Source organism: Chelonoidis abingdonii, chromosome 3, assembly GCF_003597395.2.
Source record: "Chelonoidis abingdonii isolate Lonesome George chromosome 3, CheloAbing_2.0, whole genome shotgun sequence".
Lineage (NCBI taxonomy): Eukaryota > Metazoa > Chordata > Testudines > Testudinidae > Chelonoidis > Chelonoidis abingdonii.
Window position 1 is genome coordinate 94,347,075 of NC_133771.1, and position 15,237 is coordinate 94,362,311.

Sequence of the window (15,237 nt, forward strand, 5' to 3'; positions counted from 1 at the left end):
ACAAGTCCGGGCATTCCTAGGTGTAGTGGGGTATTACCGACGATTTATCCCCCACTTTGCCACAAGGGCAAGGCCCTGACAGACCTAGTAAAAGCCCGTGGACCTGATCTGGTAAGATTGTCTGACGCAGCAGAGGAAGCATTCACAGACCTAAGGATTGCCCTCTGCAGTAACCCTGTACTGATAGCCCCTGATTTCACCAAGGAATTTATCCTGCAGACAGATGCATCGGAAGTAGGGTTGGGGGCCGTTCTATCACAAATGGTCGGGGAGGAGGAACAGCCGATTCTCTAGCTCAGTAGGAAACTCCTTCCGAGGGAACAAAAATATGCAGTGGTGGAGAGAGAGTGCCTCGCCATGAAATGGGCCATGGAAGCATTGCACTACTATTTGCTTGGGTGCAGATTTGTTCTTGTGACTGACCATGCCCCTCTTCAATGGTTGCAGCAGAACAAGGAGAAGAATACAAGGGTGACCAGGTGGTTCTTATCCTCCAACCTTTCCAGTTCCATGTGCAACACAGAGCAGGGAGCCGTCACGGCAATGTTGATGGCTTGTCATGTGTGCACTGTCTGGCATTCCGAGTTGCCCAACTCCTTGGTGTTGAGCAGGGGGGAGGGATATGTGACAGACCCAAATCAGTGGGGTACAGGAGTCTGGTGGAGGGAAAATATACAGGTCACTGTATGAGTAGTTTTCTGTTCCCTGAGTGACCAGAGCAGGGGCTGCACTAGAGTAATCAGGAACCTGCTAGAACCAATTCAGGCAGGCAAGCTGATTAGAACACCTGCAGGCCAATTCAAGCGGGCTAATCCAGGGCACCTGGGTTAGAAGAGACCTCTCCAGTCAGGGAAGGGGGAGCCAGGGAGAGGAAGTGCGTGAGGAGCTGGGAGCAAGAGACACAAGGAGCTGAGAGTGAGAGGGTGTGCTGCTGGAGGAGTAAGGAGTACAAGCATTATCAGGCACCAGGCGGAAGGTCCTTATGGGAGGATAAAGAAGGTGTTTAGAGAAGGCCATGGGGAAGTAACCCAGGGAGTTGTAGCTGTCATGCAGCTGTTACAAGAGGCACTATAGACAGCTGCGATCCACAGGGCCCTGGGCTGGAACTCGGAGTAGAGGGTGGGCCCGGGTTCCCCCCAAACCTCCCAACTCCTGATCAGACACAGGAGGAGTTGATCCAGACTGTGGGGAAGATCACTGAGGTGAAAAAATCTGCCAATAAGCGCAGGACCCACCAAGGTAGAGGAGGAACTTTGTTACACTGTGTGTTACACCTAATATACGTTTGTAATAGACATGTATAAGCAGAAGTTTAATGGGATATAGTCATTATTCAGTATTATTTTCTAAGTATAATGGTTACCAACACTGAGAGAATAGAATGCAGACACATACAAATGCTAGGCCATTGCTCCAATGGAAAAAAAAGCCACCCTGCATCCCCCAAAATTTCAAAAATTAAGGGAAGAACATCCAGAGAAATACACAGAATACAACTTCCCAGTGTTTCACAGACAGTCTGCATACAGTGGAGCCCTAAGTAATAAATTTCTTTAAGGATAAGCGAGATAGTGAAATACCTTGCCTTAGTAGCCATATAACTTGCAATTAAACACTCAGGAGAGATTCTGAAAGGCACAAAGTGGGATTCAGCACCAGCTCCCACTGAAGTTTAATGGCACATGGGTGCCAAACTTCACTTCATATCTTTCAAAATGTTTGGTTTTGCTGACACTTGAAAGTTGGAACTGCATTGCTGTGTTAATGCGGTATGGGTTAAAACCATACCCTGCATCAACATTGCAAAGCCAATAGATCCAACCCCAGCCCTCAGTGTAGACACAGCCAGGTCACTGAAAGAATGCTTCCATCAACATAGCTAACATCGTTCAGGGATGGTGTTCCTCTGATGAGGGCCGGGGAACTTCTGTTAGTGTAGACTAAGTCTACACTATGGAACTGTGCTGGCATAGCTATGCTGGCATGGTCTCCGTAGTGTAGACATACCTTTTACCTTTTCATTTTACTGATTAACTGTACTGTGAACCACTGTTTTTATGGAAGCAGAAAACCCATCATGTAAGTCGGACAACCAGTTTCATGTAAAGTCCATTATACTTTCTCCTAAAAATATTCAAAAGCAGCTAAGTGACTTAGGAACTTAAGTCCTAATTTCAAAAGTTACTTAAGCATTAAGGAGTAAATTAATGGCATTGAAGCTTATGTATGACTAAGGCCCAGATTCTCAAAGGGATTTGGATACATAACTCCCATTATTTTCAATGGGAGTTAAGCACCTGAGTCCCTTTGAGGATCTGGCCCCTGAAAATGGGACTTAGGCATCTAAGCTACTTAGGCAGTTTCAAATATTTTGGTCAAAGTCTTTGGCTTTCAGTGGCATGCTGGTAGCTCTTTTACAAATATTTGATCTGATTTTCTTAGCTGGTGGGTCTCTCTGAAAATCAGGCCAAGTCATGATTAATTCTTACAAGACCCCTTTGAAAGAGGTACTATCCAGATTTTATGGATGAGAAAACTGAAATGCATTAATGGTCTGATTTTTTTTTCTTTAGATGAGCTGAGAGCTTGATTTTTCAAGTGCTCATCATCCGTAATAAGGGCCAGATTTTCAAAAGTGCTCAGCTCTCATTGTGACACTTCTGCCCAGATTTTCAAAATGTGGCCCAAATTGTGGATGATGAACACTACCAACAATCTGGCCTTGGATGATCTAACCAAGGTCACATGGTGAGTCAGTGGCACAGCCAGGAATCAAATGCAGAATTCCTGGCTCCTTGTCTTGTGTTTTAGCCACTAGGTCACACTATTTCTGGTAAGGAAAACTATCAGTAAATAGTCCTCTGTTCTGCTCCTTTAATTGTTACGAGGTTAGTGTTTTTAGAGTAACCTGTGCAGCAATGTTTTTTTGTTGTTGTTCTCCTCCTCCTTGACAGCTCCTAGACTGTTTTGTTATCCCAGTGGTGATATTACTGTCCTGGTTCTTCCTGCTGGTCCGATATAAGGCAGTTCATTTCATTGGAATTGTGGTCTGCATTCTGGGCATGGGCTGTATGGCAGGAGCAGACGTCCTTGTCGGGAGACAGCAAGAAGCAGGTGAGTCTTTGGATACATTTGTGTGATTTCATTCAGGGAAAGCTATGTAACTCTGAGGTGATCCAAGAGGGCAGGAAGGGGGCAAAGAAGGGAAAGGCCGCAGGAGATCATGTGTGGATTTAAATGTGTTTCTGAGTTTTCAACCATCTCCATGCCTCAACATCCATTCATTGAGGGAAGGAGCCATAGAATAAAATGACCCCAACTAATGAGAATCATTGCCACTTAGGGAAATGACTTGAAACACTTTTACTTCAAGCCTCAGCAGCAATCTTGCTCAGCTTTTGGCTGCATCTTTGAGCTACAGCCCCCTATTCTCTCTCAGCCCCTCCAGTCTGTTCCCTTTTGCTCACTTTCTGCACACAGCCTACTTCACTGGTCACATACTCAGACACATCCAACCCATAAATTAACAATCTCCATCGTGTGCTGCACCAAATCTGAAATAAAGGTTAATTGTGGAGATACCTGCATCGTACCTGAAATAACTGGTTTATATGTAAAACATGCTTTTTTGAATTATACGAATAATGTGTGTTTAGCCACAATTGCAGCACACTGATGGGCAGTATGGAAGGGGCTACATTTCATCAATCAATATCTTCTGTCACATTGACTTTTCTAGTGCCGGCCCAACTGATGTGGGAAGAGAACAAGTTATTTTCAAAAATTGGCAGTTGGATGCCGTTTTCATTCTGAATTTTAAGTATTGAATTTTGAGCTGAGCATAATGCACTGGGATTTTAAAGTCAGTGTTCTGAATACAAATGTAAGTGCAGGGAAAACTGCACTTGCCAAGATGCTACAGAACAAAAACTGAGCGGGTTTATGGAGAGCAGACCTGCCTTTGTTGTCCCATCACTTTCTCTTTTCCTATCCTGAAGACTTTCACTTCATCTCCCTACCCAAGAAGCAACTCTGTTCCAGTTACAAAGGAGAAGATCTGCTCTATCCCATGAATCAGCAAATCAGAGCTGCATTAAGAAAAACTCTACACAAAAAATAAAACTACATTCAGAAAACTGCAGCATTGTCTACACTCAAAAGTCAGGAAAGGCCAAAGTTAAGATTGCATGGGCATGTTTGTAATGCATTGTAATCTTAGTTACAAGATCATAGCCTGTTTCTCAGTTAATACAATACAATATCATACTGTGCTTCTACATCCTTACAGAAACACCTATAGTGTTTTGCAGTTTTTTTCATTACTTAAGCAGTTTTCATTAATGACTTAAATACTTTGGCTCAGGTGCACCAGAGCAGGGCTCCCCTCTGTGCTCCTTAAAAATTTCTCAAGAGTTAGTCCTCAACTGCTGTACACTTTGGGATGCAATCCCAGCCCCATTGAAGTCTATGGCAAAACACCTGCTGACATCAGCAAGGTCAGGATTTCACCCTCAGGCACCAAAGGAAACATCCTGGCTACCGATTCACCTGCTCCTCATTGGGTGGATGCACTGTGGCTCACTGGGAACTTGCAGAGTTGTGGACCAGGGTGGAGAGGGCATGCAGAGGTTCAGGGGCCAATGAAGCAGCTGTGAGAAATGGCGTGGAAGAGGGAGAACCATATACAAAGGAGTCTGTCCAGTGGAGTTCTAAGCCACTTAGGAATGTACTAAAAGATCTGCCCCTTAGGTAAAGGAGCCAGGGACCAGAGGTTCTATCCTTTGCTCCTTAGCAGGTGTACAGCTATGGAGATTGCTGTTGAGGAAACTTGGAAATTGAAACTAGATTTGTGTGGAAACCATCATGTGCCCTTCCTCCCTGGCAACTTTAATTAGTTCACTTGACTTCACTTGTTCTATTTAGGAAAAGAAAAAGTTAAGAGACAATCCCATACTAACTAGAGTAAGTCATTAGATCGAGGTAGTCACTTGGCAGGTTACTGGCAAGAAGCAAGTAGTATTTGTCATATTCATTGGTACTATACAGATAAGGCTACTAGGTATTTTGATCCCAGAACATTCTGTACTCGCATTGTTGCCTGCTTCTAATCAGGGGCGGCTCTAGGTTTTTTACCGCCCCAAGCATGGCAGTCAGGCAGCCTTCAGCGGTGTGCCTGCGGGAGGTCCCCAGTCCCGCGGCTTCGGTGTACCCGCCGCCAAATTGCCGCCAAATCCATGGGACCAGGGACCTCCCGCAGGCAAGCCGCGGAAGGCTGCCTGACTGCCGCCCTCACAGGGAACAACAGGGTGCCCCCCACAGCTTGCCGCCCCAGGCACGCGTTTGGAGTGCAGGTGCCTGGCCACCACTGCTTCTAATGTAGACCTGGACCTGAAGGACTGTCTGTATCTGTGTTTATTGGTATGCAAGGAGAAGAAATTCAACTGCAAGCATCTGCCTTTCATGCTAAGTATCACAGCTCTTTTAAAATTGTAAAATGGCTTTATTAAAACTCAGGGAATGACTTTTATGTTACGTGTTCCCTTTAATGAAGTAAAATATATGAGCTGGTTCTATTTATGTAATGCGGTCAAGATGGACTCTAAATAAATAAATAAATGCTGGCGGTGAAATAAAAGGCATCAGGAGGCTCTTCATTAAAAAGTGCTGCACTGTTTATAGGATATTTTCCCTGGCTAGGCAAACAAAAGAAGGGGATGAAGCAGAAACAAGTACACTTTTATTATTTCTCAATAAATCCCTTCTCCTCCTGTGCACAAACTGTTTGTGTTCAAGGGCAGTGAACTTATACATTTACAGGACATACCTGATATCACTGTAGCATAGTCTCCTATAAAGATATTATTTATTATGTTGTCAGTCCCCCAAAATGTGCTAGGCATCAGCTGAATGAGAAATTGTGTATGTAACAACACAGGGCTTGATCCTACAAAGACTTAGGCACTGCTGGGTCATTGAACTCACGTGAGTAAAGTTACCAGGTGCCTAAGGGCTTGTCTTCATGGCAGAGTAATGCACTCTACAGATGTGTGATTTCTAAAGCGTTCTTAGTGTTGCATGTCAGTTCGTCCATATAGACTCGGCTGGCATGAACTAGAAGTTCCATAGCGCACTATAACATAGTGCTGTTTCATAATATAATACTAATTACAAAATATTTCAAAATGAAAAGTCATTCCAAATGAAAAATCAAAATGTCGTGTTCCAAAAGTGTGGAAATGGGATGTTTTGACATTGTTGGAACTGTTTTCCTCTCCATTTTCTTCCAAAATGAAATTCTGGCAAAATCTACCCTATTTTGCAAAGCATTTCATTGTTGACAGAACTGCATATTTTTGATGGAACATGGTTCTTTTGAAATCTCTTCAACCTGGTCTAGTCAATAGCCCTAATGAAATAACTGGGATTAGTCACATGCTTAAGGTTAATCACACTCATAAGTCTTTGCAGGATCAGTGCCTAAGTTTTCTGGAATAGTTGGAACTTGAATAAACCTACCTGAAAGCTCTCTGCTAAAATAACAATAAAAGCTTCCAAGATTTAAGGAGGTTTTGAACGCTCTTTGAGACTGCCAGTACTTCAGTCGCAATGCACATCAGGCAGGTATGTTTTTTCCCTGTGTCTGGTACATTAGACAGCACTACAGTCGTTCAATACAGTGTAAAAGTCTCCATCATCACTGCTCTATACTTCACACCAAAAACCAAAAAAGGTTAGTCTCTGGAATGTGCTATTTTTTTCTGGACTTTACAAAATCATCTTCTCCTCTAGTTTATCTCCTTCACAAAACAATGAAATCTCTCCCTCTATCTCTGCTAAGTTTGCTTTACATTTTGAATGCAAATAGGCAAACAACGGTATATTTGCATGCAAGTTGTTTACAAAGACGTGGGCTATTTTGCTAGGTCTCGAGTCTGTGAGGAAGGGCTTGCAATAGTTCTAGGCAAATGATCACTATTTTGAAGCCTCCTGTGTTTTTTCTCCATTTATTCCTAGGTGAAAATAAGCTGATAGGGGATCTCTTAGTACTAGGTGGAGCAACACTCTACGGCATCTCCAATGTTTGTGAGGAGTACATTGTCCGAAACATGAGTCGGGTGGAGTTCTTGGGCATGATTGGGCTGTTTGGCTCCTTCTTCAGTGGAATTCAGCTGTAAGTGAGAGAGTTTGCGGTTTGAGCCTATTGAAACTAATTCATCAGTTAGTTTTTTCTTGGTTTCATTCTCCTTTCTTCTTAGCCAGACATTTTCTGTGGAGACTAGACTGTTTAAATTCTTGTGTTTTAAGTCTTTATTTGGTCAGTTTTAATATTTCCTATCAGGTCAGTACATTTCAGCAATGATCTAAATAATTACCTAAATTTGCACTGAAACACTACAGTGGATTGTGTTCTATAAGTACCAAATGTAGACTGATAGATGTAAAATTGTGTCCACCTATTTGCTATTTCAGGACAAATGGCAGTTTAACATCTTGAGCTGTATTAGGAATGATACAGGCCACACCTATCTCTAATTATGATTCATGTTTATAAAAAGTCACCTAGAATTTATAAGCAGATGGAAACACTCACTCTGCCAGAGGGTATTTCATTAATAGTTTTACTCCACGTAAATAATTTATGATATTTAGAAAGATATGAAAGAAAATACGGAAACAGTTACTTTGTAGTGATAACACAGAAAGGGCCAAAGGTTCCCAAGCTTGGCTCATGAATTGCAGGCACACCCATTTCACCCATAAAGCCCACATATATTCACACAAATGGGTAGTGATGTGCACAAGTGTCCATTTTGCACTCCAGAGGCAGGCTTTGTAGTGGGAGAGTAGGCTCCAGCCTTTGAAAATGTGGCTGGTGAAGGAAAATACCACTCCAAACCATCATTAGGTAATATTGCTAAATTTTATGCAGATCTGATTATTGTGGTGCCCAAAATAACTTGTAATTATTAATCAAAACTGGTGGCTTATCTGCACAGCTGATCTGCTCAGCCTCCAAGAATAGAGAATGATCAGCTATAAATCTCTATTGAGTCCCACTGAACCGACTATATTTGTTTAGTTGACTAATTTATTATTTTTGTATACCCATTGTTGTGGCATCTGGGCACATGACTTAAGTGTTTTAAATTAACTCCTCGCTGCACAAGTAAACTGCATAAAGGAAATAAGAACTGGTAAAACTGTCTGATTTGCTTGGGGAGAATCATTTTTATTGCCTTGGTATAGGTATACATGGTCAACAATAGGTAATGATACAGAAGACAGTCATTATGGAGTCTTATTAAATGTATGTCAGCTTAGACACATCTAGGAGGCAGTGTTGCCTGAAGGAGACAGTACAGGGCTGTGACTCAGGAGAGTAGAGTTTTAATCCCAGCTCTGCTGCTGGCCTTTGGGAGCTCACTTTACACCTGTACCTCAGTTTTCCCATTTGTAAAATGAGGGTACTGATACTGTGGCCTTTATAAATTGCTTTAAAACCTATGGATGAAAACCACTATATATTATATTAAAATAATAAAACAATCTACCATTTGAGTTTTCTGCATTGAATTTATAGAAGCATAGCTTGAAAAGCTGTGGGTGATTATTAGCTATTTCAGTGCAATGAGCATCTAAAATAGATAGGAACAGTCTGGAGAAGGAATCTGTCTTGGAAATCAGACAGTTGCCCAGCAGCAGCACCTATTTTGGTGGCATTCATGGGTGCTGGGATACAAATTAATGGATGCTAATCTGGGCATTATAGTCAAGAACCATAATACATAGATTGAAAAATGAAGCATCTACTACAAAACCTAGTGTGAGGAAGAATGAGTTTGATAGTAAAACTGCAATATTTCATTATCTTTTAGCTTACTCTTGTCAGGAGAGTTGCATCCTGAGGAGGGAGGCAGGGGATGGAGGAAGTAATTGTATTTGTTTGCTGTTGATATATTATAAATCTAATGCTGTGCACAAAATAATGAGATCATTTTGTCTGTAAAATAATGGAATTATATCTGCCTTTATGTGCATGAGACTCATCTCTCAGTTTATGGGTTGTCCCCCAGGATTGTCTTGAAAACAAAATGTTGCAGTTCATGAGGTTACCCTGCTGATCAAAATGTTAAATGAAGTTAAATATAAGAACTTTGCTGCAAGGCCCCAGGTCAGGAAAAGGCAATACAGAAGAAGTATATGACAGTAAATTATGTTCTGTGGAACAGCACTCCATTATGTTGTATGTCCCCCTCATTTACCATGTAGTTGTTATAGATCATGAACAGTCCTCTCCTCACCAGCTAACTTCCTCTTCTGGTTTTGATACCTAGCTCTCCCTCTTCCTCTCTTCCTTGTCTCCCACCCTCATCCTCTACACTTCAACTTCCAGAGTACTGGACCATTTAGCTTCTTGTCTCCCTACCCTCACCTCCTTGTTTGCTCTGCAGCTTTGAGGCACCGTTTGCTTCTTCAACAATCATTAGCTTGCCTTATTCTATGTATGCTGCCCTCTGTACATGGGATGCCCTTCCTGAGCTAGTCCACAAAACCACAGTCTTCTCCTTATTGAAACCCCTCCTGGAGACACACCTCTGCTGCAGTGGCTGAAAGTAGAAATTTGTCTCTCTTTCTTTACATATTGGTTGCTTGCTTGAAGATTATAATATGGTCTGTTTTGGGCAGTGCTGTGCTGAGCCAAGTGGCTTGATAGGCTAGACTGAGAGCTTACTAATGAGGCTCTAGCCTGGATCTCTTGATCCCTAACCTCTTTAGGATGCCTTGACGAGGGGACGGGGCTAATTTACATAGAACAAGGGTTTAAAAAGTCACCTCCACAGCCAGGGCCAGCTCCAGGCCCCAGCGCGCCAAGCGCGTGCTTGGGGCAGCATGCTGCGGGGGGCACTCTGCCGGTTGCTGGGAGGGTGGCAGGTGGCTCCCATGGACCTCCCGCAGGCTCGCCTGCAGAGGGTCCACTAGTCCCACGGCTTTGGTGGAGCATCGCAGGGACGCCTGTGGGAGGTCCGCCGGAGCCGCAGGACCAGCGGACCCTCCGCAGGGACACCTGCGGGAGGTCCACCAGAGCTGCGGGACCGGCGAGCGGCAGAGTGCCCCCCCCACGGTGTGCCACCGTGCTTGGGGCAGCGAAATGGCTAGAGCCGGCCCTGTCCACAGCAACCAGAGAAGCTAGTGAACAGGGAAGTTTTGTGAGGGAGTTTGAAAGACATTTCTTCCAGGTCCAGCTCTCAAGCAGATAGAGTTCCATGACAGAGTGAGAGAGCATAAGACAGCGTTCAGCAGCAGGGAGAGGTGGCTATAACATAACTACTAAAGAGCCCAGAAAAGCCCTCTAGAAAAAAAAACACACAGGAGGTAAGGGGGAAAGGGGAATGAGTATGAGAGAAGGGGCGGGGAGGGCACCTGGCAAACTTACTCTAAACTTAGGCCAATAACTCCGCCCCCAAAAAACCAAAAATAAAATCCCCAAACCACTCCTGCAAAAGTAAAAAGAATGAAGGGTGGGGGGGTCTCCAGTTGATTGCACTGAATGCAGCATGGGCAGGTGGTGTATATGTGCATTTGTTGCGAGAAATTCATGGCCAAAGAGACACAGTATGAGCTCTTGAAGCTAGAGTGACAGAACTGAAGGAGCTAGGGGAGACAGAGAGGTACATAGAAGGGACTTTCAGGAAACACAGTAGAGCATCCCATCCCCAGTTTGACAGCATCTGTGCTGTTGAGGAGGATGAAAATCTCAGGAAAGGGAGAACATCAAACTGGAGCATAGGGAAATAATTCTATATTTGGAATGTCCTTCTATAGGACATCATGATTTCCTTCTGGGGAGGGAACCCGTTATTAGGAAGAGCCTGGTAATAATGATGAGAGATTTGCTTATTAGAAATATAAATAGTTGGGTTTATGATGATCAGGAGAACCGCATGGTGAATTACCTTCTGAATGCAAAGGTTGCTGATCTCATGAGGCATCTAGACAGATTTATGTGCAGTGCTGGGGAGGAGCTGATGGTCATGGTACATGTAAGTACCAGTGACATACAGAAAAGTAAAAGAGAGCTCCTGGAGGCCAAATTTAGGCTACTAGGTTAGAGATTAAAATCTAAGACCTCCATGATAGTGTTGTTCTCTGAAATACTCCAGTTCCATGCACAGGGCCAGAAAGACAGGTGGAACTGCGGAGTCTCAAAGTGTGGATGATATAATTGTGTTGAGAGGAGGGTTTTAGGTTTATTAGGAACTGGGGAACCTTTTGGGAAAGTGGGAGCCTATACAGGAAAGATGGGCTCCACCTAAACCAAAATAGATCTAGCCTCTTGGTATGTAAAATAAAATGATTGTAGAAGGTTTTTTAAAATTAAGGTCTGGAGAGAAGCTCACACGTATGATGGAGCACACAATTCAGGTGGAGACATCCCTTAGGGAAGAGTTTATTAAAGGGGAAACTCTGTATCCCATTAAAGAGGATAAGAAAAAGTTGATAAAGCTGCCCCTGGATAAAATACAGGTAGGAACTAGTGAGGAACAGTCAAACATATAGTCCCATTTAAATAGACACACAAAGGCAAGCAACTGATTGCTGGCAAAACATACAAGTGTTTATATACAAATGCTAGAAGTCTAAATACGAAGATGGATGAACAGTAGTGCCTGGCATTAAATGAGGATATTAATATAATAAGGTACAGCAGAATCTTGTTAGAATGATGATAATCAACAGGATATGGTAATATCAGGGATCAAAATATATAAGAGTGATAGAGTAGGTTGTACTGGTGAGGGAGTGGCACTGTATGTGAAAGAAAGCATGGAGTCAAATAAAGTAAAAATCATAAATGACTCAAACCGTACTATAGAATCTCTGTGGATAGAAATTCCATACTTGAACAATAAGACTATTGCAGTAGGAATATACTACTGACCGCCTGACCAGGATGGTGACAGTAATTGTGAAATGCTCAAGGAGATTACAGACAGAAAACACAATAATAATGATGGATTTCAACTATCCTCATATTGGCTGGGTATATGTCACCGCAGGAAGGGATGTAGAGATAAAACTTTTGGACAACATTAATGACTCCTTTTTGGAGCAGCTTGTCCTGGAACCCGCAATGGGAGAGGCAACTTTTGATTTAGTCCTGAGCGAAGCACACGATTTGATCCAAGAGGTGACTATAGCTGAATGGTTCAATAATAGCAACCATGGTGTAATCAAATTGAATATCCTTGCAGGGGGGGAAAATGCAAAAAACACACACCACTGTAGCATTTAACTTTAAAAAGGAGAATTGTGCAAAAATGAGGAAGCTCGCTAAACAGAAAGTAAAAGCAACAGTCACAAGAGTGAAATGCCTGCAAACTGCGCGGAAACTCTGTAAAAACACAATAATAATTCTGGCATGTCAGGTATAAAAGTGTAATAAACCAGACCAAGAAAGAATTTGAAAGAGCAAATACCAAAAGACAAAAACTAACAGCAATTTTTTTTTAAGTATGTAAGAAGCAGGAAGCTGCCAAACAGTCTGTGGGCCCATTGGACTATCGAGATGCTGCTAATGGAGCACTCAGAGAAGACAAGGCCATTGAGGAGAAACTAAGCAAATTCTTTGCATCAGTCTTCACTGCAGAGGATGAGAGAAATTCCTGCACTTGAGCTGGTTTTTTATTTTTTGGGGGGGTGACAAATCTGAGGGACTGTCCCACATTGAGGTGTCAGTAGAGGAGGTTTTGGCACAAACTGATAAATTAAACAGTAGTGGGTCACCAGGACCAACTGGTATTCACGCAAGAGTTCTGAAGAAACTCAAATACGAAATTGCAGAACTACTAACTTAAATCAGCCTTTGTGAATGATTGGAGGGTAGCTAATGTAACACTCATTTTTTAAAAAGCTTCCAGATATGATTCTGGCCAGTAAGCCTAACTTCAGTACTAGGGACAGTGGCTGATATTATAGTAAAGAATACAATTATCAAACACATAGATAAACATATGTTGGGGTGGAGCCAACAGCTTTTAAAAAGGGAAATCATGCTTCACCAATCTATTAGAATTCTTTGTGGGTATCAACAAATATGTGGACCAAGATGATCCAGTAGATATAGTGAACTTGGACTTTCAGAAAGCCTTTGACAAGGTACCTCACCAAAGGCTCTTAAGAAAACTAAGCAGTCATGGGATAAGAGGTAAAGTCCTGTCACAGATTAGTAACTGGTTAAAAGATGGGAAACAAAGGATTAAAAGTAAATGGTCAGTTTTCAGATGGAAGTAAATAAATAGATCCCAAGGATCTGAACTGTTCACTATATTCATAAATGATCTGGTAAAGGGGGTTAACAATGAGGTGGCAAAATTTGCACGCAAAACAAAAGTACTCAAGATACAGTAGTTAAGTTCAAAGGTGACTGAAGAGTTACAAAGGGATCTCACTACACTGGGCAACAATGTGGCAGATGAAATTCACTGTTAATAAGTGTAAAGTTATGCACATTGGAAAACATAAATCCCAACTATACCTACAAAATGATGGGGTCTAAATTTACTGTTACCACTCAAGAAAGATTTTGGAGTTAATGTGAAGAGTTCTGAAACACTGAAAACATCTGTTCAGTGTGCACCACCAGTAAAAAACAAAACAAAACAAACAAAAAACAGAATGTTAGGAACCATTAGGAAAAGGCTTGATAATAAGTCAGAAAATAACTTAATTCCACTATGTAAATCCATGGTACCCCCACACCTTCCATACAAGGAGAGGTTAAAAAGAGTGGAACTGTTCAGCTTAACAAAGAGACAACTAAGGGAGGTCTGATAAGGTGTATAAAATCATGAATGGTATAGAAAGAATGTTATTTACTCCTTCATGTAACACAAAAACTAGGGATCACTCAATGAAATTAATAGCCTGCAGTTTTAAAACAAACAAAGAGAAATACTTCTTCACACAATGCACAGTCATCCTGTAGAGCTCATTTCCAGGGGATGTTCTGAAGGCCAAAAGTATAATTGGGTTAAAAAAATAAATAAGTTCATGGAGGATAGGTCCAACAATGCCGATTAGCCAAGATGGTAAGAGACGCAACCTCATGCTGGAGTTGTCCCTTAACCTCCAACTGCCAGAAACTGGGACTAGATGACAGGGAATGGGTCACCCAAAATTGTCCTATTCTGTTCATTCCCTCTTGAAGAATCTGAATGGGCCACTATCAGAAGATAGGACATTGGGCTAGATGCACAATTGGTCTGACCCAGTATGGGCATTCTTATATTCTTAAATTTTTATATATTAAAAAGCTAAGCAAAAGCATTGTCATGAAAACTCTGAAGCATACATAGTGTGTCCTGTCATTTGTTTGTGGGTCCCCTTTCCTTTCCCATGCATCTCTCTATTTGTTTTGTATTTTTTGGAATGCAAGTTCTTTGGAATAGGAACTGTGCATCCTTTTGTCTTGTGCCTGGTGGGTGCAACTGGAAACTAATAATAATAAAGAAAAGTGGTAGCAGCATATTATGCTTTTTGAAAATTGTTTCAGAATTATTTTAAGTCTCTCTGTAAATGACAGGAAAGAGAGATCTTCACTTTAAGAGGCACAAACTCATAAGAGCCCTGCACAGCAGGGTTTTGTCCCCAAATCACAGACAAGAGAAGGCTAGTTGAGTGGAGAACTAGCTAGGAGGAGTCCTGACCTGTAGGATCCCATCCTTAGAGCATTGCGGGCCTTATTGGCACCTCACTGTTTCCTTATACTCCCCCATCTGTCCGTACCCATCTCTTGTCTTTTGTCTCTATAAGGTCTTTGGAGCAGGGACTGCTTTTTTGTTCCGTGTTTGTGCCAGGCACAATGGGGTCTTGGTCCATAGCAGGGACTCCTATGCACTACAATAACACAAACAATAAGGGTCTTAGTGTTAATGGGCTTTTATCATTCAGTTAACCTTAAAACTAAATCCTGAACTGGACTCCTTCAGTTTGGCCCACCCTTAGTTTTGGTTTCTTGAGTTTTATTGCTATGATTACTTGGTTTCTCTCTTAATGTTTGACAAATTGTAGTGCTAGATGTTTTCCTCAAGACTATGCTATGAAATCTGCCACCTCAAGTCTGTGATTTACTTTTCATTGTGTTTATTCTATAGTGCAGAGGAGCTTTGAAGGGTGTATAACTCATGCAGATACATTATCAATCCTTAAAGTTCAAGAGCTTTAGGAATATTAAGT

At 42.1% G+C, this 15,237-nt stretch overlaps 1 protein-coding gene across 2 annotated transcripts in view; it reads left to right on the top strand.

The window, feature by feature from the left end:
* The window catches only part of SLC35F1 (solute carrier family 35 member F1), a 408,883-nt gene that overhangs the window by 348,338 nt on the left and 45,308 nt on the right, over window positions 1-15,237 (top strand). For both annotated transcript variants that reach the window (XM_075063901.1, XM_075063902.1), the window contains exons 4-5: window positions 2,955-3,114; window positions 7,015-7,171. In XM_075063901.1, coding sequence (XP_074920002.1) covers window positions 2,955-3,114; window positions 7,015-7,171 — 317 coding nt within the window. The remainder of the gene's footprint in view (window positions 1-2,954; window positions 3,115-7,014; window positions 7,172-15,237) is intronic.